We start from the raw sequence: 25,748 nt of genomic DNA on the forward strand, positions 1-25,748 counted from the left end.
ACCTGGGTCTGGAGAAGAGACTCTCCTCCAAACTCTGGTACCATAGTACCTGTAGTTTTAAAAAAAAAAAAAAAAAGTATATATCTTTTTAACTCGCCTTCTAATGGCCCCTGGTCTCCTATACAGTGCATCGGATGTCTTCAGTGGCTCGTGGTGTGAAAGGACCTTTCATGATGTCATTTAGTTGTGTGACCTATCACATGACTAAATGACATCATGGAAGGTCCTTTTACACCACCGCGAGCTGCTGCAGACACCAGACGCAATGGAGAAGGAAGGGGCCATCAGCAGGTGAGTTTTTTTTTTTAGTTACCATTTACTTTTAACTATTAACTTAGTCACACTATACAAATCCATGCCGGTTGCATGGATTTCTATAGTGTGACCAAGTTGTCAAGCACTTTTCCTAGTGATGCTAAAATGGCTTGGAAAAAGTGCTTGATAACCTGCATGCAGAAATGCATGCAAAAACGCTTGACAAACGCTTCTACCTGGCAGGAAAAACACATGTAAAATCTGCATGCGTTTTTTTCCTGCCAGGGTGATGCAGGAAAAAAAAAAAAAAAAAAAAAAAAACAACACAGCATTTCTACTTCGTGGGCACTTAACCTTAAACTTTTGCCAGGTCTAAACCCTTCTGGAAAAACTCCTCTACCTGCACTTAAATGCCATTACAGTACTAAAACTTTGAGTTGTTGCAGAGGCTCAGTTTTGTTTTTTTTATAGGGCTCACTCTTGTATAAGTCAGAATATTTAGTGTGTTAGTACTATAGTAATATCAAATTTATAGGTTTCCTATTGTGTCACCATAGCCTAAAAGCCATTACTTTTACAGCTCCATAAAAAGGAAAAAATATATCAGGGCTTGGTTTCTGTGGGATGAATTGGGAGTAGGAGGAGGGGGGGGGGTAGAGATAAAAACCTAGATGTGGCATGAGTATTGCTTTTTTTTCCATTTGACAGATTTTACAAGGAATGCCAACTTTATTAAAGAGGCATTCACCATATGGGTTAGATCATGTAAAACTTATCCATTTATGTAATTTGGTATTACAGATAAGGGGATGATTTTCTTTAGCCCCAGTGTGGGACTAAGTTAAATGAGCTAGACATGTACAGTATTGCAGTGTACCGTGTCAGTAGCCTGAGGGTTCACTAGGATGACATGTTTGTCACCCATTAGGCAATTTAGACTAGATCAGGCTCCTCCGCTAGTCACTTAAACGCAATGGTTAGTAGCAACTTCTAGCATGTAAAAAAAAATAAAGTTGTGAAATGATGTTGCCTGCACATATCTGCCTGAATGTGCACACAATGTGATTAGTTTGGTCTGTGAAGTCAAAAGATCAGCTTAATAGAAAAGCCATCTTAAAACAAGCCTTGCCCTTATGGTAGAATCACATCGAAGTTGCCATGTTTGACGAATCTTGGCAAAACCATAGAGTTTAAAACGGACGTTTACTTAGATTTTTCAAGAAACATGCTGTTGAGATTTGGTGCAGAAATGTTTTATTTGGCTGTCCCATTCTTCTGAATGGGAGGGTGTAAATATTGAAACCTTCTATGCCAAGCATATCTATTCAAGTGTGCAAAAGGCAGATGTGGCTGAATGATCAGAAGAATTAACCTTTCCATATACTTAAGTCATAAGTTTTTTTTTAACCAGATATTCCAGATAAGTCAAATCGTGAACACCAGTGTGAATTTTCCCCAAGAACTCACAGTATGAGCCTCTGGAGTGATTGAAACTGGCTTTGTTCTGCAGTCAGATGTGTGAAGTGCAGTTTCTAGTACACAACACTACAGTTTTTTTATTGCTTTAATTGATTTGAAATTCACACAATTCTTAAATATTTTATGTTTTATCCAGTATCACATTCTCAGAATCAGAGAAACAATTTCTCCATACAAGCAGGAGACCTTTCATAATACTGAACACAATACCAAGCAGAAGTCTGTAGCAAAACAAAATTGCACAATTGTTCATAGAGTACAGTAGACAGAACATACAGAATCTGAGCTCTTTTAACTGAACAATAATTTATGACAGATTAATATATTCTTTTAATTAATACCACACAAAAAAACAAACACATGATGCATAAATATTTCCTTATTAAACAAGTTACAAAAATACTGTTACTTTTGCTTCATTTCCCCATAAAGTTGCATTATTTGGCAAAAACAGACTTTCCAATGAAAATGTAGAAGTTGGAGACCAGGTTAGAAGACTGACTGCATTTGAGGTGGTGGAATGAGCAGCAGGTTAGACGCATGACTAGTTCATAAGGTCACAAGGCAGGCCTTCTGCAACTGGTACACAAGCAATAGATCTTTACCACACTTAATAGTAAATTCATGCCAGAAAAACGCAACATGCAATAAAAGGAAGTTTGTTAGCATTACACAAATTAACAAAGCATGGCCTGGCTTCAGCCATGCCTTGGCCTACCACAGTTTCAAGAGTCATTAGGTTGCTTCATTTTTACCAAGTTTATCAAAGTACCCAGCCAATTAGGATATTCCACAGAGACTTGTTAATGTAGGGGGATTAACTTGAAGACTTCATGTTGGGAGATCTGGACCAAATATTCAGAGGCATATGGAGAAATACAATGTTGAGTGAAAACCATTGTTCAGGTCTGGTACCACTTCATGGAGGAAAAAAAAAAAAAAAAAAAAAATGACAGAGTGGCTTGGTTGGGCTTTAATCCTAGGGATTAAAAAAAAAGTTTCAGCATGCTTTCATTAGACCATTTTCAAAGTTTAGTGCTTTTTACATACAGTATATAGTCCATATACAGTGAACATTTGTTCTCAAAAATATGCATAGAGTTTCCCAGAATTTGAGAGATTAGACTAAATAAAATTGTCCTATGCAGTATTACCTCCTAAACAGCCTTTAGCAGAACTGGCGAGACTTCCATCCTTGCTGGGTTGCTTCAGATGGTGGATACCAACGCATCTGAAAAGCAAAGATATGACTTTATGGAATGTACATGTGAGAGCAATGTCACTTATTCCACCACTATGAATACAGGCTCATCTCCATTACTCTGTAAAAGGGCTAAACTCCGATTCATTGTTTACAAGGCAGTAAACAAAACAGAAGTTAAAAGCACAATGGAATAAGTAAATTACAAGCGACAGTGGGACACAGCTAGCACATTTGTATACTACTTGTGAATCAACTGCAGTCTCCACAAGTCCATTAAACTTGGGAATACTGATGCTGACCCCCAGTGCATTTACTAATGGTGCAAAATTCACACCACTGGCAAGACTATTTCTTACTATAGTTGATGGAAGAAATTTAAACACCTTACCAGTTTAGTTTTAGATGTACATGGGTAGCACATTCTTAGTCTACATTATAGAACATAACATTTCATTCATTTATAAACTCAGACAAGGCTTACAACTAGTGTTAGCCAAGGCTGCATTTACACTGGCCATTAAACAAACTGTGCACAGGCACATGGAAGTGTGGCGATTGTCCAGTTTACATAGGATGCATCGTAAATCTTAGCCAGTATTTCCTGACCCACATTAGGCTTAGCCTTTTACATTTACCTGGACAGAAGAGGCATATAAGCATGTGCTTTACAGCTCTTGGCACAAAAGTGAACAACCTCTGATGACAAGATGGTCATTTTCTTCCTACCATTTGTCCAAGAGCAATAGCTTATTTTTACAACAGCCATACAATTTCATTAAGTGCTGAAAATGGGAAGAGAAAAAAATCAAAAGTAGTACTCCCACCCCCTCAAATATTAACCCCATTTACAACAAGGTTTTGAAGTTTAAAACTAGATGCTTATACCAGAAATGCAGTGAAGTGTACTTAAACTTGATTGCTTAACCATAGTGGCATCTATAAAAATTCGACAAAGCAGTATTAGTTTTACTCCTCTCCTCCCCACCTAGACTAGCAAGTCAACCAGTCATGGCCAAAAGTGTTGGCACCCTTGAAGTTGTTACACATAATTGCAGCAATTTTCTGGATTGATCAATAAATGGAGTATCTGTGCAGGTCCAGGTGAGCTAGAGGTACTAAAAGGAGGGACTGAGCGAGTGGATTAAATAAATAATTTTATTAGGTGGTTAAAAAAGAAGCACAAGTAAATGAGGCACATAAATAATGTTATTGGAATACAAAAAAACAGAAAACAATTGTTACACAAACCCCAAAAATGGGATGGACAAAACTGTCACCTCACCAAAATTGTGAGTAAACAACTTTGTTTCAAGCAAGTAATGCTCGTTCAAACTCTGGTGAGTAACAGGGGTGGTCAACATGGGGAAAAAAAAAAAGCTAGACTGCAGCATGCCAAGATGTATGCAGGTAAGCCAAAATCCTCCTGGGAAAGTCTTGTTGACAGAGGAGACCAAGATAGAGCCGTTTAGAATGATGGGCTTTACCACTGTTAGCCAAAAACAGAATGAGGCCTACAAAGAAAACTGAACCTCCACCATATTTGACTGTAGCTACTAAGAGGTTTTGGTGCCTTGAATATAGCAATCTTCAGATTTCATGTTGCAATGTAGTGAAAGGGTAATAAAGCTGGGTTTGAGTAAAGGGTCTTCCAGCAGCACAATGATTCCAAACATACTTCAAGAGGCAACCAGAAGTGGATGGAAACAAAGCGCTGGAGAATTCTGAAGCGTCCAATGAGTCTGGATCTAAGTCCCATTGAACACCTGTGGGGAAATCTTGCCGTTTGGAGAAGGCTCCCTTACAAATACTAGAGAGCTCAAGCAGTTTGCAAAAGAGTGGTCCAAAATTCCAGGTGAGAGGTGCAAGAAGCTTGTTGATCAGTTATTTTAAAAGGGTGTGCAACCAACTAGAACAATGTGGGAAGGGAAGCAAAAGGCCAGAAAAAGGCATACAGCTGACAAATACTATTGAGATCTCTGCTACTGGAAGTGGAAAAGAAGAACAAAGACAAAAAAATCTAAATAATAAAAATATGGGAGGAAGAGAAACCAAATCAAACTAAAATGTTTTTATACAAATGCACAAAGCATGGGCAACAAACAAGGAGAATTGGAACTACTAATGCAGGAAAAAGAATATGATGTCATTGGAATCACTGAAACTTGGTGGGACGATACACATGATTGGAATAAAAGGCTAAAAGGATACAACTTATTTGCAAGAAACAGACTTGATAAACGAGGAGGAGGTGTTGCATTGTATGTTAGAAAAGCGTATATCTGCACAGAGATTGAGGCTTCAGAGACTGGGAGTTCTGTGGAAACTGTTTGGGTAAGAATACAAGGAGAGAACAACGGAAAGGACACCATTGTAGGCATTTACTACAGGCCACCTGGGCAAGCTGAAGATATGGATGAACTCTTTATGTATCAAATGACCAAGTTCTCCAAAAAATATGACGTAGTGGTCATGGGAGATTTCAACTATCCAGACATTTGTTGGGAATCTCTCTCAAGTAAAACTAACAGGTCAAGCAAATTCTTATCCTCTCTTGCTGACAACTTTATCTTCCAAAAGGTAGGGGAGAAAACAAGGGGATCTGCTACTTTGGATCTAATCCTTATAAACAGGGAGGAAATGGTTGAGGAGGTAAAGGTGGCTGGGACCCTAGGAGGCAGCAATCATGCTATTATAGAATTTTGGATAACTAGAGGAGGAAGACATGTGAAGACTCAAACTTCAAGGTTACATTTTAGAAAGGCAGATTTTAAGAGACTCAGAAAGAGAATAGGAGGGATCCAATGGCTGGATGTCCTTAAGGACAAAAATGTTCAGGAAGGATGGGAAATTTTTAAAAATGAGATTCTCAAAGCACAATCGTTAACAATCCCAAAAAGTAGGAAGAATGGGAAGCATTTAAGGAAACCAGGATGGATGAACACAGAACTTAAACACATGCTAAAAAGAAAGAAAGAAATGTTTATTAAATGGAAAGAGGGAGGCATATCTAAAGAAGATTATAATGCAGTCTGCAGATCCTGCAGGGCACGTATCAGGTTAGCTAAAGCTGACAATGAATTAAGGCTTGCAAGAGATGTCAAAAGCAATAAAAAAGGATTTTGGGGGTATGTCAAAAGTAAAAGAAAAGTCAAAAAGATGCTATAGGATTTTTACAGGATGAAAATGGAGAAATGGTAAGAGGATGTTGAGAAGGCCGAACTTTTTAATTCCTATTTTGCATCTGTTTTCTCTCAGAAAGAAAATGTAACATCAACTGATCTTCACTGTCCTTTTAAAGGAATAGAGGAATCCAAGTTATCTGTAAACAGAAAGATTGTGAGGGAATATTTAGCTAACATAAATGAGTTCAAGTCTCCAGGTCCAGATGAATTACACCCCAGAGTACTGAAGGAGATCGTAGAAGAAAATTTTAGAACCACTCTCCATAATCTTTGAAAATTCTTGGAGAACAGGAGAAGTCCCAGAAGACTGGAGAAGAGCAAATGTTGTTCCTATCTTCAAAAAGGGGAAGAAGGTGGACCCAGGGAACTATAGGCCGGTGAGTCTGACTTCTATACCAGGAAAGATCTTTGAACAAATTATTAAACAACATGTATGTAAGTACATGGATAAGAATGAAGTGATTAACCAGAGTCAGCATGGGTTTGTAACTAACAAGTCATGTCAGACTAACTTAATTTCCTTCTATGACAGAATCACTGACTGGGTGGATCAGTGAAATGCTGTAGATATAGTATATCTTGACTTCAGCAAAGCATTTGACAAAGTATCTCACACCATCCTTATTGAAAAGATGACCAAGTATGCAATGGACCAGGCAACTGTTAGGTGGATTCATAACTGGCTTAGTGATCGGACTCAAAGGGTGGTTGTAAATGGCTTCACATCCAGCTGGATGAATGTCTCAAGTGGGGTACCACAGGGCTCCGTCCTGGGACCTGTATTGTTCAACATCTTTATTAATGATTTAGATGAAGGAATTGAGGGTAAACTGATTAAATTTGCTGATGACACAAAGCTAGGAGGGATAGCTAATACTAGAAGAGAGATTGAGGATTCAAAAAGACCTAAATAAACTGGAGCAGTGGGCAGCAACCAACACAATGGTTTTTAACAGGGAAAAATGCAAAGTACTACATCTGGGCAATAAAAATGAAAAAAGCATATACAGAATGGGAGGAATAGAGCTAAGCAACAGTACATGTGAAAAAGACTTAGGTATACTAATAGATCATAGACTGAACATGAGTCAACAGTGTGATGCAGCAGCAAAAAAGGCAAATACAATTCTGGGATGTATTAACAGAAGCATACAGTCTAGATCACATGAAGTCATTATCGGTCTTTACTCCTCTTTGGTCAGACCTCATCGGGAATACTGTGTACAGTTTTGGGCACCACATTTTAAAAAAGACAGACAATCTGGAGCAAGTTCAGAGAAGAGCGACCAGAATGGTGACTGGTCTGCAAACCATGTCCTATGAGGAACGGTTGCAGGATTTGGGAATGTTTAGCTTGCAAAAAAGAAGACAGAGGAGACTTAATAGCTGTCTACAAATATGTCAAGGGCTGTCACATTGTAGAAGGATCATCTTTATTCTCATTTGCACAAGGAAAGACTAGAAGCAATGGGATGAAACTAAATGGGAGGAGACACAGATTAGATATTAGAAAAAACTTTGACAGTTAGGGTGATTAATGAGTGGAACAGGCTGCCACGAGAGGTGGCGAGTTCCCCTTCAATGGACGTCTTCAAACAGAGGCTGGACAGACATCTGTCTGAGATGATCTAGTGAATCCTGCTTTGAGCAGGGGGTTGGACCAGATGACCCAGGAGGTCCCTTCCAACTCTACCATTCTATGAACTATTTGAGGGGTGCCAACAATTTTATCCAGCCCATTTCATGGGTTGTGTGAAATTATGTTCTTTGTATTCAGATATACACAAAGGAAACAAACATGTGGATAAAAATGCAATAATTCTGGGAGAGACTTCATTTTCTGTAACAATTTCAAGGGTGCCAACACTTTCAGCCATTACTGTACAATGTAATACAATAAAAAGGTGTTCAGTCTAAACTGGCCAATTTGGTCTTGGGATACATTTAATATATGCCCCACTAGCTTCCATATCACATGGAGACAATGTAGTGTAAAAGCAGCATTGCAAATTTTAATCAACTGTCAGCAAAAGGCTAGTGAGGTTTAAAAGTATTCGCAAATAACTAGTGTAGACATTTTAGATGCAAGTCAGCTAGCAGTAAGCATTCCATTTGTGTTTTATGGTGAGCAGTTTGCAGGTCCTGACAACTGGCTGGCTGCAAGAGGTTTGAGTAACTTTTTTTGCATTTGCTTGGCCACTCTTATTCCATATTCCCATGTATGCAATTGCTGTGTTTTTCCCTACAGTCAATTGTCCATACAAGACTACACAATAGCAATCTGCTTTGTTTGTTACATTTGTTTCTGAATTCCTTTATTAACTTAATGGGATGCTTTGTTTAGTTATGATAAAGAAAAAGATTTGGACTAGTATAACCCCAACCCTCACCACGGATTGACTGGAAGCAGCCAGTGTACACAGCTTCCAGCGCAGTACTGCATTTCTCAGACTAAGAGCACTCCCTCTCCCCACCCCCCCACACACACAAATTTAGGGGGAAAATTTAGTTGAGTCTTTAGACCAAATGTAACTTACCTGGTGGGTGGGGTGGAGATTCGACACTGCGCATGCCAGGGTGGTAAGAGGGGGTGTTGGACAGTCCTCAGGTGCAGGGGAGGGGGTGGGGGGACTGCGGGCATTTTATGAAATTTTGGAGCCCCTGCACTCTATGTTCTGTATGCGGTGGATGCCAGGAAAATGGCTGCCTCAGCACAGTCAAGCCAACACCTCCAGGTCTCTTACCATCCTGGGACATGCAGTGTCACACCACACATGCCCTCCTCCAAGCACAGGACCCACAGCATCGCCTGACTCCTGCCGCCAAGTAGACCTTCTTCCAGCCTGGGATGGGACTCCCAGCATCATCACGCAGCGTTTCACCTCCTGTGTCCCGCTCCACCACTCCTTGCCGGTAAGCTGAATTCAGGCCCCCATTTGATGTATTAAATCCCCCCCCATTTGCCTCCTGAAAATTTACAGTGCAACTTAGTCTGAAAAATACAGTATAGAGCCCAGCCAAGTCTGCAGCGGATAAAAGCTTTTATAAAAACTGCAGCAAGCAGCCCAGTAAGTGACATTACTAGAATCAGGGTCTCCATTTACATTATACTGCTCTCCGATGGGTAGCAAAAAAACATGGTGACAGATTCTCTAACAATGGCATGCGTTTCAGGCGTCAGACATTATGGAGGTTTAACCCCTTACCGACATTCTGTACATGCATGACCAAGTAGATAGTAGATTCATGGAGTGGGGTGATTAATATGGGGCAGACTCTCCAACAGAATGGCTGATACAGCAAAGACATGCAACCAACAGCTGTGAGTGGAGCAGAGTTCTGCCTGTTAAACTCTTAATGCCACTTTTATATTGATAATGGTGTTTAACAGAGCACTGGCATGTGGTCAGAGATGCGATTGTGGGTTGCCAATGGGTTGCTTTGATAGCCAGGGTTTAAGACCTCAGTGCCAGTCATCATGGTCCATGATGGAGAGACTTTGAAAGCCTGTGACTGCACTTCAAAGGAGACCATGATCTTTGCCATTTACAGCAATACTGTGGTATTGCTGTATTATAGTTCAAGCAGATCATTGCAGTACAACCATGTTCAGAAAAGTCAGATCAAAATATAAAAGATTAAACTTGGCGTTTTGAATCTTCTGCTTACATTTACCAAAATTTCAGTTTTTTGGCTGCTGCAGCATAGCAAAAGTATTGCAAGGAACAGTCAGAATGTCATTCCCATCCCAAATTACCATAAACTCACCCCACCAAAACACAACTTTGTTGGTAAAATAAGCAATTGAGGATATTACACAACTACTCATTAGCCATTTACAGACAGATGTTTTCTGTTCAGTCTGTTTGTGGCAATAGAAGGGGGAGGGAGCAGGAGATAACATTCCATTACTAAGCAACATCATTTTAGGAGCGAATCTACGTCAAGGGTGAAACTACAAATTTAGACAATGTTCTTGGAGAAAAACAACTAGGGAAAGATCATGCCAAAATCTAGATTTCAAGATAGAACGCTGCCTAAGTCAGTAAATAAGATATAAAGCTACATTTTATAGGCCAGAACTGCAAACTAGAGTTTTTGCTGAATTTTGAACACTTTCTATATTAAAGTTACTTTAGTCAATCCAATGACCTACAAGTTCTGACTACCTAGGGCCAACTGAGATTACAGTATTCATTTACACACTGAACCACCACATGTTTATGCAAAAGAGCAGAGAATGGAGTGCTATGCTCTCCTTTAAACTAGGGAATAGTGTCTGCACCCTGGCACATTTCTCCTGTCGCACAGCAGAATTGAAGAAATGGGCTTGAAGTGACAGGTACAGTCCAAAGGAAAGTTAGACTATGCAGTTGAGTGAGATTTTAGTATTTGTGGCAGCTGTTAAAATATTTTATGCAAGGGAAAGATTCAATACCCATTTTCAATCAAATTATGGGTGTTTTAAGAGACAGTGCCTAGCCACTAATTTCAGAGCAATAAACAAGTACTCAAATAGAAATAGCCTGTGATTTTGCAGAGTACTGATCAGGGAAAAACAAATGCAGGTTACTTTGAAAGAAATCCCTATACTGTCATGTAGAAGTTTAACCACCTGGGCCCACTATTCCCTAGTAAATTTACAATTCCACAGGAAAGGGAACAAAACACATTTCTGACCTCCAATGACACATCCAAGAGCTGAGTGAACCCTATGCATTCTGGCTGTGGTATATATGTAGGATGTAGACTTATTGCTCTCAATACCTAGGAGAGACTAACTTTGAATGGAGAGTCTCTAGAGCAAGCTTTATCCCAGCTATGGGGCCCATGTCTAACTTCCAATCACAGGATATCCTAGTACTGTCAGCCATTAGGAGAGCATTCACATACAAAGTCTGATTGTGGTTCCAATAGCACCCAGGTCAGGGAACTCCTGTAGGGCAGGAAGATCATTCAGGAACTGGGTGTGTAGGGCATGCCAGAGTAGCAGAAAATTTAAGCGCAAGCCAATTTTAACAGCAAACTCATCCTTCAAGGTGTGGAGGGATTTTAAAACCCTGGTTGCATAGAGCAGAGCTAGGTACACAAAACAGTTACAAGAAGGTCCCCCCACTGAAGATAAAGTAGTTCAGCAAGTCTTGTTGTGCCAAAGGTGAGTGATTGTGCCTGAAGAAATTGTGGACCACTGCCCAGACCAACTTTGGATCAAGGATCAGCCATGTACTCAAGAGAAGTGAACACACCAAAAACCCATGCAATTGGTGTGCAATCTCAGGGTTGGACAATAGCTATAAGAGCTCTCATGAAGTCCTCCCTATTCCACCTACATACTTTGTAGCTCAATTTCCCCATGTAATAGTTTAGAAGTCTAGAAAAACTGTCCTCCCATGTATATTGCAGTAACATCCTGGCTCTGAACTTGCCAAATGAAAAAAGGAGTAGATTTTGTTTAATATAAGTAAAAGTGTACATTGGAGACTTGGAATACATCATGCTTGTGGCATGATTAAGTAATCTAAGGCAAGCCATGACTGGGGACAGATACGCCTATTCTCTTAGCATGTACAAGTGAAACTTGTGTTCTATAAAGAAGTGACCCATTTCAAATGTAGACATGAAGTCTACAGGGAGCACAAAATTTGTTTTAGTTGAATTTTTTTTTTTTTTTATACACAAATTGAGGCTGTACTCCAATCACTGAATGCTGTTGGTTGGGACACTGGTTTCCTGCAGATGTGAGAATTGTCTGCATAGATGCAGAGTGTCATACATTAGGCTTTGAGTAAACCCTTGAATCACTGGTGTAGACCAGCTAAGGGCCAGTGGTTCCATTGCAATAGCATATCACTGGTGACAAGGAACATGGCTTTCCTTTGTGACAACCAGATGTAACCATTAAATGTGTGTAGTAGCTTTAACAATTTAACACTGGCTCAAAGCCAGACGCATGGTCACCCATAGAAAGACCACTCTGAAGGAATTATTGGCATCTAGTGAGAATATGTCCTGTCCCCATCACAGTCTGGAAGGCTGTAAAAATACAGGAGGGCTGTTGATTTTCTTGGTATGAAGACCGTTGTCATAATGTACAAGTTGTCAAAATTTTAGCCAAAATCTTGGCATAGTTTGCTCCAATATAATGTAAAATACATTAACTCCCTGACCTATACAAGTAAACATTCTGGCTTTGGAATGTAATTGACCCTTCTGATTGCCAGCCTGCCATGAATGCATCCTCAAAAGATATTTTAGGACAGGAGATAAGCCTTGCGTGTGCTGCTTTTAGATTTCCCCAGAAAATCAATTTGTTATTGGAGACCTCTGAAACAAGGTTTTGTTTCTTGCCTCCCAACTTTGGAAAGGATGATATGTCACAGCTAAAAATATTCCTTCAGGTCAGATTTTGTAGTACATGTGTAATAAGGATTACTAAAATTGACATTCTGAGAACATGTTTAGGGTCCCTTCAATGAAAGTTGGGGGTTCATACGCCACAGTCCTTGGAAACACCAAGGTTACTTACCGGTAGCCGGTTTTTCCTGAGCCCATGACAGCACACCTTGAGAGAGGATCCGCCCCACCAAGGACAGGAAACCGTCTGAAATAAAAGGGCGGTACCTCTCCCTCGCTTCAGTTGTTTACAGAGCATTGAGAGGACCTCCCTAAACAGGTTAGGCACATAACCAACACCACAATATACAAATACACACCACCCCACACAGTGCACACCAGGGTGTGAGAAAACATAGAAAAAATAAGGGGGGGAAACTACGGGTGCTGTCATGGGCTCAGGAAAAACCGGCTACCGGTAAGTAACCTTGGTGTTTTCCCCTCCCCCATGACAGCACACCTTGAGAGAATTTTGGAGAATTTATGAGCACCCTAGGGAGGGACCACCGCCTGAAGTACCCTTCTCCCAAAGGTGAGATCAGAAGAGGATAGATCCAACCGATAGTGCTTAAAGAAGGTGGATGGTGTAGACCAAGTAGCAGCCCTACATATCTGCTCGATCGAGACATCTGCTCTCTCTGCCCAGGAGGTTGCAACGGCTCTGGTGGAATGAGCCCTCACATTGTCCGGGGCTGGAACCCCTGTGGACGTATAGGCTAAGCAAATGGCCTCCCTGAGCCACCTAGAGATGGTACCCTTGGACACCCCATGACCTTTCCTACACCCTTGAAAGGCCAGGAACAGAGAACAGTCTTTCCTCCAAAGACTAGTCATGTGAATGTACTGTAGCAGGGACCTCCTAACATCTAGGCTATGGAACCTGACTTCCCCTGGGTTCTTGGGATTGCTGCAGAACGAGGGTAGCACAATCTCCTGACTACGGTGAAATCTAGATACCACCTTGGGAAGTATGCTGGATCTGGCCGCAAGGTGACCCTATCCTCAAAGATTTGTGTGTAAGGAGGATTAACCGAGAGGGCCTGCAGATCCCCCACCCTACGGGCTGATGTTAAGGCCACTAGAAGGATGGTCTTAAGGGTGAGAATTTTTGGAGAAACCTTGTGTAGGAGTTCGAATGGTTCACTAGTAAGAGCGTTCAAGACTAAATTCAGGTCCCAAGGAGGAACACCCATGGACCTAACCGGTCCAGCTCTGGCACAGGACTTGATAAGCCTCGAGATCCACCTATTCCCAGCCAGATTACAATTGTAGAGTGCTCCCAAAGCTGAAACTTGAACCTTAAGGGTCCCTGTAGCTAGACCCAGGTCCCGCCCCTTTTGCAGAAATTCCAGGATCCCTCTGATCGGAGGTTTGCTCGATAGCGGAATATCTATAACCTCTAGGAATTTACCCCAAACCCTGCTATAAATCTTAGTTGTAATCGGTTTTCTGCTCCCCAATAAAGTAGAAACTAAGCCTGGTGAAAACCCCTTGCTACTCAATAGCGACCTCTCAAATTCCATGCCGAAAGATGGAATCCCCTGGCCTGGGCATGGAATACTGGTCCCTGCATGAGAAGGTCCGGCCTCTGGTAGAATCCAGGGATCTGACACCGACATTAGCCGAAGCAGAGAGAACCAAGGCCTCTTGGGCCAAAAAGGGGCTATCAAAATCACCCTGGCGCCTTCCTCCCGGATCTTCCTCACCACTACTGGAATCATCACTAATGGCGGAAAGGCATAGGCCTTCCTGAACCCCCAAGGAATCTGGAGGGCATCTATGGCATGGGGATTTTCTGCCGGATTTAGGGAGCAAAATCTCTGCACCTTTCTGTTTGCCCTTGTGGCAAACAGGTCTATGTCTGGCTGCCCCCATAACTGGACAATCTGATGGAAGACCTCCGGGTTCAACCCCCACTCCCCCTGTCTTAGGGTATGGCGGCTTAGAAAATCTGCCTTCACGTTTTCTATCCCCTTTATGTGAAGGGCGCTGAGGGATAGGAGGTTTCGCTCTGCTAGACCAAGGATCCTGTCTGCCACCACCATCAGAGGGCGTGACCTTGTCCCTCCTTGGTGATTCACATAGGCTACTGCGGTCCGGTTGTCGGACCTGACCTGGACATGGTGATTTTGGATGTGAGGGAGGAAGCCCCTGAGGGATCTTTCTACTGCCCAAAGCTCCTTTAAGTTTGAGGATGATCCCCTCTCGTGGTAAGCCCAGTGACCCTGTATTGAGAGTTCTGCCAGATGACCCCCCCCATCCGGAACTGCTTGCGTCGGTCGTAACTACCCGATCTATCGATCTGGACCATTGAACGCCTGTGGTCAGATTTCCCCTGACTGTCCACCACGAAAGAGAATCTACTACTTCTGGGGAGAGAGAGAGCCTGCCTTCTAAACGCCCGTTGCAGGACCTCTGTGCTGACAGGACCTCCCACTGAAGCCGCCTCATATGCCCCTGGGCCCACATTACTGCTGGGAGACAGGCCGTCATAGAACCCAGGAGGGACATTGCCTCTCAGAGACATCTCTGGAGCTTGAATGGCCTTCGAGACTAATGCAATTAACCTGCAGATTTTGTCCTCTGGGAGGAAGCAGGTTTGACGACGAGAGTCTAGGATTAGACCCAGAAAGGTCTGAGTCCTGGAGGGGGTTAGTCTTGATTTTTGGAAATTTACTAACCACCCCAGCTGATGCAACACTTCCGTGACCACTAGGAGCTGACTGGAGCAGTGGGCTTCTGTTTTCCCTATTATCAAGAAGTCGTCTAAATATGGCACGATCACTACATTCTTGATCCGTAGGAAGGCTGTCACTTCTGCTATTAGTTTCGTAAATATTCTCGGGGCAATGGAGAGGCCAAAGGGTAGGGCAGCAAACTGAAAATGCCTCAGCTTCCCCTGAATAAACAGGGCTACTCTCAGATATTTCTGATACTCCGGATGGATTGGGACGTGATAATATGCGTCCTTCAAGTCTATTACAGCCATAAAGCAGTTGCGATGTAAGCTTCACTGCCGAGCCTACTGACTCCATTTTGAAAGTCTGGTTTTCTACTACTTGGTTCAGACTCCTGAGGTTGATGATGGTCCTTAAGGACCCGTTTGGTTTTTTTTATCATGAATAGTGGGGAATAGAACCCCCTCCCTCTCTGTGTTGCTGGTACTTCGAGAAGGACCTGCTTTCCTACTAACTCTAACACTTCTGTTTCCAGGGCTAATTGTTCTTCCTGGACCTTTCGTAGGGGGGTAACCACAAAGGTCCGCCAGGGGGTCTGGCTGAACTGGATCTTCAGGCCCCCACTGATAATTTTCAGAATCCATGGGTTTGTTGTTATCACGTCCCAAGCTGGAAAAAGTGGGAAAGCCTTCCACCCACTTCCAGCCTGGCGTCATTGGGAGGATCTCTTTGAACTCGAGGATGGTCCTCCAAACATGTAGCCCGATTCTTTTTTGGACTTGGCTTCCCATTTCTTTTTGTCTCCCGGAGGACGACCCCGGTTAAATTTTCTCCTCCGAAAACTAAATCTTCTTGGTTCCCCCGAAAATCCCGGGAACCCTTTGGTTTTATCGCCTGCTTTTTCTAACAGGTCCTCTAACTTTTGGCCAAACAGGAGTCTACCGTCACACGGGAGGGAGCACAGTTTCTGTTTCGAAGGTAGGTCGCCTGGGCAACCCTTGAGCCACAAGGCCCGCCTGGCTGCGTTGGATAGTCCCGCTGCCCTAGCTGACAGTCTGACCGAGTCAGCTGAAGAGTCGGCCAGGAAGGCCGATGCTGTTTGAATTAAAGGTAGCTCTGCAAGTATTGCCTGTCTGGAGACCTTTTTATCTTTAAGCTGGTCTTCCAGCTGTTGAAGCCACACCATCAAGGACCTCGCCACACAGGTGCTAGCCACCGCTGGTTTTAGGCCACCTGCTGCCGCCTCCCACGTGTGGCGCAGGAAGGAGTCAGCTCTTTTATCCAGGGCATCTTTTAGGACGCCAGAGTCCTCCAAGGGCAGGGAAGATCTTTGATGACCTTGCCACAGTCCCGTCCACCTTGGGGATCTTATCCCAAGGTTCTGCATCCTTCTCTTCGAAGGGGTACCTTCTTTTGGAGAAGGAGGGTAAAGCCCCTGATCTCTCAGGTCTCCTCCACTCCCGGTCAATGAGGCCCTGAATCTTACTGTTCACCGGAAATGAGCGTCTCTTCCGCTCTCCCAAGCCCGCAAACATGATGTCCTCCCGGGATTTAGATGCTCTCTCTTCCTCCAGACCCATGGTTGATCTTACTGCCCTAACCAGTCTGTCTGTATTCTCAATGGGGAAGCAGGGTCTACCGCCCCCCGATGAGGAAGAGGACGATGAATCCCACTGCTCCTCGGACTGGGAGGAATCAGAGACGGAGGAAACCTCTCTACGGGGCCTTTTCTTCCCTCTAAGGAACCCCTTCAGGGACCCCTGAACTTCTGCATGTACTATGGACTTTAAATTTGCAGCAAAATCCTGGGAATTCTCAGCTATGGTTTTGGTCACACAGCCCTGGCAAAGTGGTTTCTGCCACTCTACTGAGAGAGAAGCTTGGCAAAGGGCACACATCCTATGCTTTTGCTTGGCACTACTCTTCTTAGGCTCCTAAAAAAAAGGAAGCACATAAGAGACTTCCCGTTACTAATCAGTGACATTCACGAAGCTCACTCACCCTCGGAGGTCACAAACGGGTACCGGATTCGGAGGCTGACGCGGAACTGATGATTCCATTCTGGATGGTCCCGAGGCGCTCGAAGCCTTACTCCTGCGGCTGCCACTACGATTACTCGAGCGGCTGTCTGTATACGATGCATCCCTCTGCTTCTGTTGCCGAGGTGGGGGGGTAAGCTGCTGCTCCTGGCTATCTGGATCAGCCATGTCTCAGAAGCGCACCACGCTTCCAGGAAAGCTCCCCCCCCTTAAATATAGGGCCCTCCGGTCTGTGGGTCCTCCCCCTTCGCCAGGCCGGAGCTCCGTTGAAAAAAACCGGCCTGGGACGCTCCGATGGGCGCCGCCATCTTGGATCGGCGCCGCCTCCTGACGTCACCCAGCGCGCCGCTCCCAGCGTGCCCTGCGCCGTGACGTCAGGCGCGTCACACCCGGAAGCGTTCCACACTGCAGGGGGAGGACGGCGCCGCGGTCTCCGGGAGGACAGAGCCTGCCTCACCGCGTGCGCCCCGCTCGGCGCAGAGACCCCAGGGGAAGCTGCGGACGGCGCTTCTGGGATCCTGAACCCGGTGCACAGGCCAGTGCCCGCTCTTCCACACCGGGACAGCCCCAGGTAAGTCTTCTTTCTTCCAGACAGGTTCCCCATCAAGGACAGGAAGCCAACTGAAGCGAGGGAGAGGTACCGCCCTTTTATTTCAGACGGTTTCCTGTCCTTGGTGGGGCGGATCCTCTCTCAAGGTGTGCTGTCATGGGGGAGGGGAAAATGTAGCATCCCATGAGGGATCGGTTAAGTGCAGCATTGACAGAACATTTTGCTTATGAAAGTGGACATTTACAACTTGTGCCATGTTCACTGTACATTGAATACAATAACTATTGGTCGAATTGTATATTCAAGATTGACTCTTTATACCCATCTTCTGTGCCATCAATTTTAGTGTAAGGCCAGAGATTAATAGATGATTAAATAAACCTTAGGACTTAGACTTTCTTGTGAAATTGCTCCAAGCAATCTTGGGTTAGTAGGGGAATGTAATGTTTAACTATATAGAACAAATAGGTAAGCCATTTACCTTCATAAGCTTTCTGCTTCAAGTACATCAATGGCCAATTACTTAGAATTTCAACCCAGCTATGTTCACATAATATCTACTAACCTTTTCACACATTTAAAGAAATTTTTTAAAGATCCATGCACATGCCCCAAGTGTGGTTTCATTAAGGGGGTACATGTAACAGTTACACCATGAAACATTAGTTTAGACTTCTAGTTCAGAATTACCTGTGCATGTAGAGCTGCCGCTGCAGCAGCTGCTGCAGGATATGTAAATGCAGCATGAGGAATTGCTGGTGCCAGCTCTGTGGTGTACAGTGGATATGGAGACCAAGCTTCTGGTGAGGCTGGGATTAGTGCAGCACCCGTTAGGTCATCTATAGATTAAGAAAAGGTGTTGGAGGAGAAAAACCCAAAAGCATCAACAAGTTCAAACTAACTCAATGGATGAAAGACTGGTCTCATGGGACAATTCATTTTTAACTGTTTGCATTGTAAGGAAGTTGTGGAATTAGAAGGTTTAGTGTAGGGCATGTTAATTTTAGATTTTGCCCAATTGGTTTTTAAGCAACTTGTTTAAATTTGTTTGCCATCTTCACTAAAAACAAGTTGCCTTGCAGTCTAGTAGTTGAGGACTGGTCATGAAATCTGCTAGAGTCTCAGCTGGTTGAAAAATTTGGTTGCAAATTTAGTATTTGATTAATATCAGAACCAACACCACCTCATTCTCACAGGGAATGGCAGTGTGTAGCTAAGGCTCTGATCCAGAGAATATTGCCCAGACAGTATGGCATTTCTCCATGGGACCTGTACATGCATTGCTTTGTTTACATTTAAGTCTGATGTAAAAATGGTCAAGACAATGACTTTCAACATATCTTTAACACAGAAATTGTAGCTTTTATTAGAACGTTCTGGCATTTCAGTAATTAGTGCTTACTAAGAAAACAACTTCATTAAAATGTGGCAGTCCCTTAACAAGTTCCCTTTAGAAAATTAGTAAGAACTTACATGGATCTCGTGCAATGAAGTGTGCTCCAAGTGCAGGGTGCAGGTTTGTGGGGTTAGGTGTAGCCATTAATTTGTTCTTAGCCATCTTTGTGTTGGCCTTTGCGAACTCTAGTCTTAAGGTCTGTGGGTTCTCTGGATCAAAACGGATACCCTAAGGAGAGGAAAGTACCAATGGAAAGTCTTTCTGGACCTATTCAAAATAGCAACATTTAACTATGCACTTTATTATAGTTAGAAAAACACCATGCATCTTCAGAAATATACTAAAGACATGGAATATTTAGCTACTCTAAATACACAGTACCACATCTAGGTGAACAATGTTGGAAAAAGTGTTTGACCAGCAACCATGTTCACAAGTCCAAGATACAGCACAAGTTTAAGTTAAATTTTTTTTAAACCTCGGTCACCTGCTGAAAAATTCTGCGCAAAAATTAAAGAAACATGTCTTGATTTCAAATCTGCAGCATGCTCATGTGGATTTTCACCTTACTCAAAGCTTAGTGAATGAGTGGGCTAAAATATGCAACGAAAACATATGGATTTATAGCAAAATTGGAAATTTTCTGCAACTCATGAACAGAGCATTAAAGTGTTGTCAATTCATAAGGGGTTCTACTTGCTCAGCAATTTGCAGACATCACCAAGATGAGCCAGCTGCATGATAAAGCCCAGGTCAAGAAACAAGTCTCAGTATTTATGGCATATGCTGTGATCATGTGGCAATTGTGAATTAACTAAAAAGGTACAAGCAGATAGTGTTACATTCAGAAATGTAACATTCAGAAATGTAATTTAAGTGGAGAAAAGGCCACTTACGTTTAAGGCATTCTTTGCAGCTTCTGCACCAGCCCTATTATCAAAGGTGACAAATCCTACAGGCTAGAGAAACGAGAATGAGTAAAACATTGATGCAAGACAGTCAAGACTTCACTCCCACAGAGCTAAAAAGGTTACCTGTTTTGATGTTAGCTTGATCAGTGATCCTTCATAACCCTAAAAAATATAAAACAAATTAAAAGATTTGGCTTCAGAAAATGGAAAAAGCTTTGTGTCATTGCGGCATTGGGAAGTGATGTGCTGGACACTAGGAAAGGGTAGATCTGCAGGACTAATCAGGGACAGCAGTGACAAGCTGCAGAGGGAGTGTTTCTGCACCCTCTGCCATGAGGTGGTGCTGTGGTCCCAAGTAGCAGAATTGAAGTGGTACCCATAACTTCCCAGCAGTGCCTAAGGCTGTGCTCTGTCAGTGTGGAAATTTGTGCTTACGCTGTGCAATTTGACTGATGAGATTAGAAGAAATTGACAAGGCCATACAAAACTTTAAAATGCCATATTAGACACAAGTCTGAGTGTTACCCACAGTACTTTGTGTCAATGTAGCAACAATGAAGTCCATTTTAAAGTGTAAAATCCAAGTCAATCTTGCCCATCATTTGATTCATGTATAGTGGCAGAGTGGTGGAATCTGAAATGGTACCTTTCACTGTAGTAAGACCCCCAGTTCAGGCAAAAAAGGGAAGAGAAAAATAAACCAGTTACCTCTTTTAGAACTAAGGGATGGTAGCCATCGAGCATTAAATTCACCGGGAAACAACCCCATGTTGTATTATAGGTCTTTGACGTCTGATCAAATTTCAAGTTGTCCTTTTGTAAATTGGATAGGCAAAGCGCTGACAAGTAGCTTACTTTTCATTGATCTATTAAAGCTTATTTTATAATTTTCAAAGGAAACCTTTCAGCCAGAACACACCTGGTGTGAGGACATTCTTTCATAGCTCTGGAGAATCTAAGTGTAGGGATGCAATTGTCTCCAAGTCAATGAAAGTGTCCACCACTTCCCAGCTGACAGGCTTCCTTGTCTACAGAGTCACATTAACAATGTTACAATGCACTAGTCTAAATCAGCCTCAGATTTCATGCCAGCCTTTATGTAAAAAATAGTTATGAAAGCAAAGCTACTCATTGCTTATTTTTAATCATTTGCTATAATACCGTTCACCTTACAGTGGATCACTTCCTACCTTAAATGGACGGAATAGCAAGTAAAGTTCCCTGGGTTTGATATCTATTGGAAGGCCACTGACGAAGAGTGTTCGGACCTGTAGATTGGAAAGTGTAGGGAAAAAAAAAAAAAGTTACAAATACAAGTAGCCCATGTCACAATTGCCACTATTAAAAGGATCTGAACAGTCAAAAGTAACTAGTCTCTGCTCATTGTATTTGTTGTTTTCTGGATTTTATTTTGTCATTTGTAACTCTCCTATAAGAAACCAGAGTTATGTTTTTTGTTTTTTTAAATTGTCTTCAAGAAGCAACAGCTCACAGGGTAGCTGCAGAGCAGCCCAACACGTCCCCTGGAAACCCTGCCCTTTTCATAAAGACCATAAAAACAACCATGAAATAGAAGTCACGTATCCCTGCAGTTTTATGGTGGATTTTAATACCCCACAAAAAAGTTGGGAACTATAAGAGCAAATCATGGCCTCTGATGGGTTGTACATTAGAAACACTTTGGAAGTAAAGTGGTACAGCCAGTCTATGTTTGTGTGGAGCAGCCATGTTTCTGATCATATATAACCTATTTTGGGCATGAGCTGGAAAGCAACATAAGCATCTTAATCTAGTTTATATGGATACATGAGCCATAAAGATTTGGATTTTGAATAATTATTAAACAAGCATCACACCAGACTTCTCAAACAAACTGGCCTCACCAATGAAGTCCACTAGTTGCAGGAAAGGCAGATTTCACAAGTGACCTAATGTGTTACAGTTTATGGGTATAGTAATTTTTAACAAGTACAGAGCGAGTTAACTGCATTAAACTAAATGTTTGAGCTCAGGATACACAAGGAAATATTTGGATTGCCTTGCAATGCAGATGGTATGGCCCAGTCATTTTGGGCTGACTGAAGGCCACAGAAAGTTTGAGTAGCTGTACAGTTTTCACAACTTTAGTGCTTTCTAGACATCTTTGTTTAAAAACAAGAAAAAAAAATAACAAAACACATGATTAAGAGGGAATGTGTCACTTTAAAATGCATCTAACAGCAAAAAACTGATTTAAAAGTTAAAATTAAAGAATTTGTAGTTGTTTATAGATAAAAGTTTGTACTGTGTTAGCAAGTAGATAAGAAAATAAAAATTTGAGTCCTCAGTGGTTGATACCTTTTTAATGGCTTACTGAAAAGATGGTATCAACCACTGAGGACTTGCAAATTTGAATATTTTTCACACTCGTCTATGGGGCAATAGAGAACTCCTGATGCTGTTTTAGCCCCAGGCAACATTTATGATAAGACCATTCTTGTGTAAGGGGTTAAAAAGATAATTTGCTTATGAAAATAAAAGTGTACATCATATGCTGTCTCCCAGCCTTTGATGTGGGCTTGCAGGCTGAGCCTGCATCTTTGCCAGCAGACAGCTGTATTAACTGCCAATCTGTGCCAGTAGCATGTACAACATGTCAGCAGGTGGGCTCTGTTCTATGCACCCATCGGTGTGTCCATGACATGATTGTAAAGTGCTGATTGGTTGCCATGACAGGCAGGGGTCTAAAGATCCATATGCCTATACTTCTGTAAAAGCCAGTTTGTGGCTTTTGTTCATAGTATTGTTTTTCAAAAATCAGTCTATGAAATTCCTGTGTAGATTAGATGATCAAATCCCCACAAGATAACCAAATTAAATTTTCCAAGAACTGTACCATCTTCAATTTTTTTGGGATATGGAGTCAAGCAATTTTTTTAATCCCTTTCCAATGTGGTCAGTAATAGTATGCACCACGTTGGAAAGACCGGTTCAGCGGGGGCTCTGGCGCCGAGCTGGGCACATGTCAGCTTATTACAGCTAACATGTCGCCACAACAGCCACAGGTGGAACTGCGATCCACCTGCATCTGTTAACTTGTTAAATGCCACTGACAATCTCTTGACAGCGGCATTTAACAGCACTGCAAGCGTGTCACTTACCATGCCCATCGGTGACCCCATCATGTGATCGTGGGTCACCGATAGTGGGATGGCAGCCTGGGGTCTACAGCAGACCCCAGTGGTTGTCATGAAAAGATTGCCATGAGTGCCACCTAGTGGTCGGTGCTCATAGCACAGGAGCATCTGCTACATAGAGGTGATCTGCTCATCACCTCTATGTAGGAGAGGCGATCGGACAGTTGCTGCTTCTAGTCTATGGAGACTATTGTAGAAAGTGTAAAAAAAAAAAAAAAAAAAAAAAAAAAAAAAGTGTATAAAAGTTTGAATCACCCCCCTTTAAAATAAAAAAAAAGTCCACACATTTGGTATTGCCCGATCAATATAAAAAAAGAATTAATCCGATCGGTAAATTACATAGCGAGAAAAAAATTCCAAAATTATGTTTTGGTCACTGCAACACTGCAGTAAAATGCATTAACGGGCCGAACAAAACAGATTTATCCCAAAATGGTATCAAAAATGTCAGCTCTCAAAAAAAAAAAAATAAGCCCTCACCTCCAAAAAAATGGGGCCTTTTTAGCAAACTTTGAAATTTTTTCACCACTTAAAAAAAAAACCTGTACATGTTTAGTATCTACAAACTTGTAATGACCTGGAAAATAATGGCAGGTCAGTTTAAGTATTTAGTGAATGTGGTAAAACAAACAAAAAACCACAACTGTGCAATTGCATTTTTTTTTTTGCAATTACACTGCACTTAGAATTTTTTTTCCCATTTTCCAGTACATATGGTAAAACCAGTGACGGCGTTTAAAAGTACAACTCGTACGGGGGGGGGGGGGGGGGGGATTTAAAAAGCCCTCACATGGCCATATTAAATGAAAAAAAAAAATTGGGCTCTGGGAAGAAGGTGAAATTTTTATTCATAAGTTTAACAAAAACAAACTATGCATGTTTAGCATCTGTGTAATAATGGCCTGGAGAATCATACTGACAGGCCATTTTGAAATGAACAGAGCTGTGAAGTCAGCAAGCCAAACCTCCGACTCCTCCCTCATACATGGCTCATGTTTAAGTGATAAATTTACTGTAGGATTCATCTCAGTTAAAAGTCTAGACCAGTGTTTCCCAAACCCCATCCTCACAGCCCCCCCACAGGTCATGTTTTCAGGATCTCCTTAGTATTGCACAGATGAGAATTCCTGATGCCTTGATGATACTTCAATCACCTGTGTAATACTAAGGAGATCCAGAAAACATGACCTGTGGGGGGCCATGAGGATGAGGTTTGGGAAACACTGGTGTAGACCCTTTGATCAGGAATAGGACATTTCATAACATTCCCAAATTCTTATGAAAAAAATATTCCCCACAAACTGCATTGAACTATTGTACCCAATTTATTATATATTTTAGGAGTCGGTCCATTTTATACTGGTTCCACAGCCCTGGAAATGAATGCTGTAAATAAAACCAAAAGCAGTTGCAGAATTGTAGTTTCGACACTGGAATTACCCTGCTTGCCAGCAAATCACAGGATAGAATTTTGAATGACACCATCCCTTTTAACTTTCTGCAAAAAACAAACCCTCACAGCCATGTTTGAAAACTAAAGTTAGAGATTCTTGGAATGAGGGGAGAAAAAAATAAAGTGCAAAAAAACCAAACAGGTTAAAGAGTGAATCTAGTATTGGCCCTCCTCAGAGGAGGGACCTTATGCTAGATGGCAAGTTGGATATGCATCCAAGATGGACCTACCCCATTACTGATCAGAAGAGGTTTATGCAAGATGAGCTTTTTCAGATAAAACCATTGCAGGAGTTGAAAGACATTAGGCCAAGATTTACACTTCTTGGTACAGTAGTTTAGTAAAGAAAGTTAGGAGGGAATTGGAGTGGTGTTACAATGACATTTGTCACCCAAAACAATAGTTAATATAATAAAGCTGTCAGGTAACATATATAATGTTAAGTGCAATCAGTTCTGTAACAAATTAAGAATCCGGAAGCATTTTTTTTCCATAGACTACAAAACAAAGATGTATCCCTTACACATCTCAGTTGCCTTAATTTCCTTAAAATTACGTGCTAACAAGTCGAGGACTCCAGGGCAAGTTTACCTTTTCTGGGACAATACATGTGACGCGCCCCCTGGGCCAGTGTTGTTTGGGGGGATACCCGGAGCTGGATCAGATGGGGGTTGTAGTCTCCGAGTGGCGGTGACCTGGTCCGTGCCCAGGGTGTCAAGCTCAGTGTGTGGCAGTCCTACAGATGTTGCTGGATGTTCTTTAGTGTCGACTACACCACCCGTTGATTTGCGGTCAATACGGCCGCCGCTGCAGCAGGGTCCGCTGAGGCTGGTGGTGTGTGCAGCTTCTGGTAGTATAACCCCCAACGGGAGGGGTATAGCCTCAGGGGGTCAGTTGTAGAGGGTGGTGGTTGTGGTGCAGTGAGGGTGGTAATAAGACTCAGAGTCGGGCTGTGCAGTTCAGGGTTTTTACTTACTGCTGTTGTTCTGGTCACTCCGGCCTTGAGTGACCACCCGAGCCGTGCTGCGTCTA

The 25,748-nt window shown here is 42.4% G+C and overlaps 1 protein-coding gene across 2 annotated transcripts in view; it reads right to left on the bottom strand.

Annotated features, from left to right (window-relative positions):
* Positions 1–1,492: 1,492 nt before the first annotated feature.
* Positions 1,493–25,748, bottom strand: part of RBPMS2 (RNA binding protein, mRNA processing factor 2) — a 45,050-nt gene continuing 20,794 nt past the window's right edge. Inside the window, exons 2-8 of one of the 2 annotated variants that reach the window (XM_073652857.1) lie at positions 21,278–21,355; positions 20,211–20,249; positions 20,073–20,135; positions 19,254–19,404; positions 18,471–18,619; positions 2,889–2,965; positions 1,493–2,713 (exon numbers count right to left, since the gene is read on the bottom strand). In XM_073652857.1, the coding sequence (XP_073508958.1) occupies positions 2,903–2,965; positions 18,471–18,619; positions 19,254–19,404; positions 20,073–20,135; positions 20,211–20,249; positions 21,278–21,355 (543 nt within the window). In that variant the 3' untranslated portion in view covers positions 1,493–2,713; positions 2,889–2,902. Of the gene's footprint in view, positions 2,714–2,888; positions 2,966–18,470; positions 18,620–19,253; positions 19,405–20,072; positions 20,136–20,210; positions 20,250–20,616; positions 20,740–21,277; positions 21,356–25,748 lie in introns of those variants that run through there. The other variant, XM_073652858.1, reaches the window with a different exon arrangement.

The sequence above is a fragment of the Phyllobates terribilis genome, unplaced genomic scaffold, assembly GCF_046119375.1.
Source record: "Phyllobates terribilis strain yellow unplaced genomic scaffold, ASM4611937v1 Scaffold_11__3_contigs__length_659146591, whole genome shotgun sequence".
Classification (NCBI taxonomy): Eukaryota; Metazoa; Chordata; class Amphibia; order Anura; family Dendrobatidae; genus Phyllobates; species Phyllobates terribilis.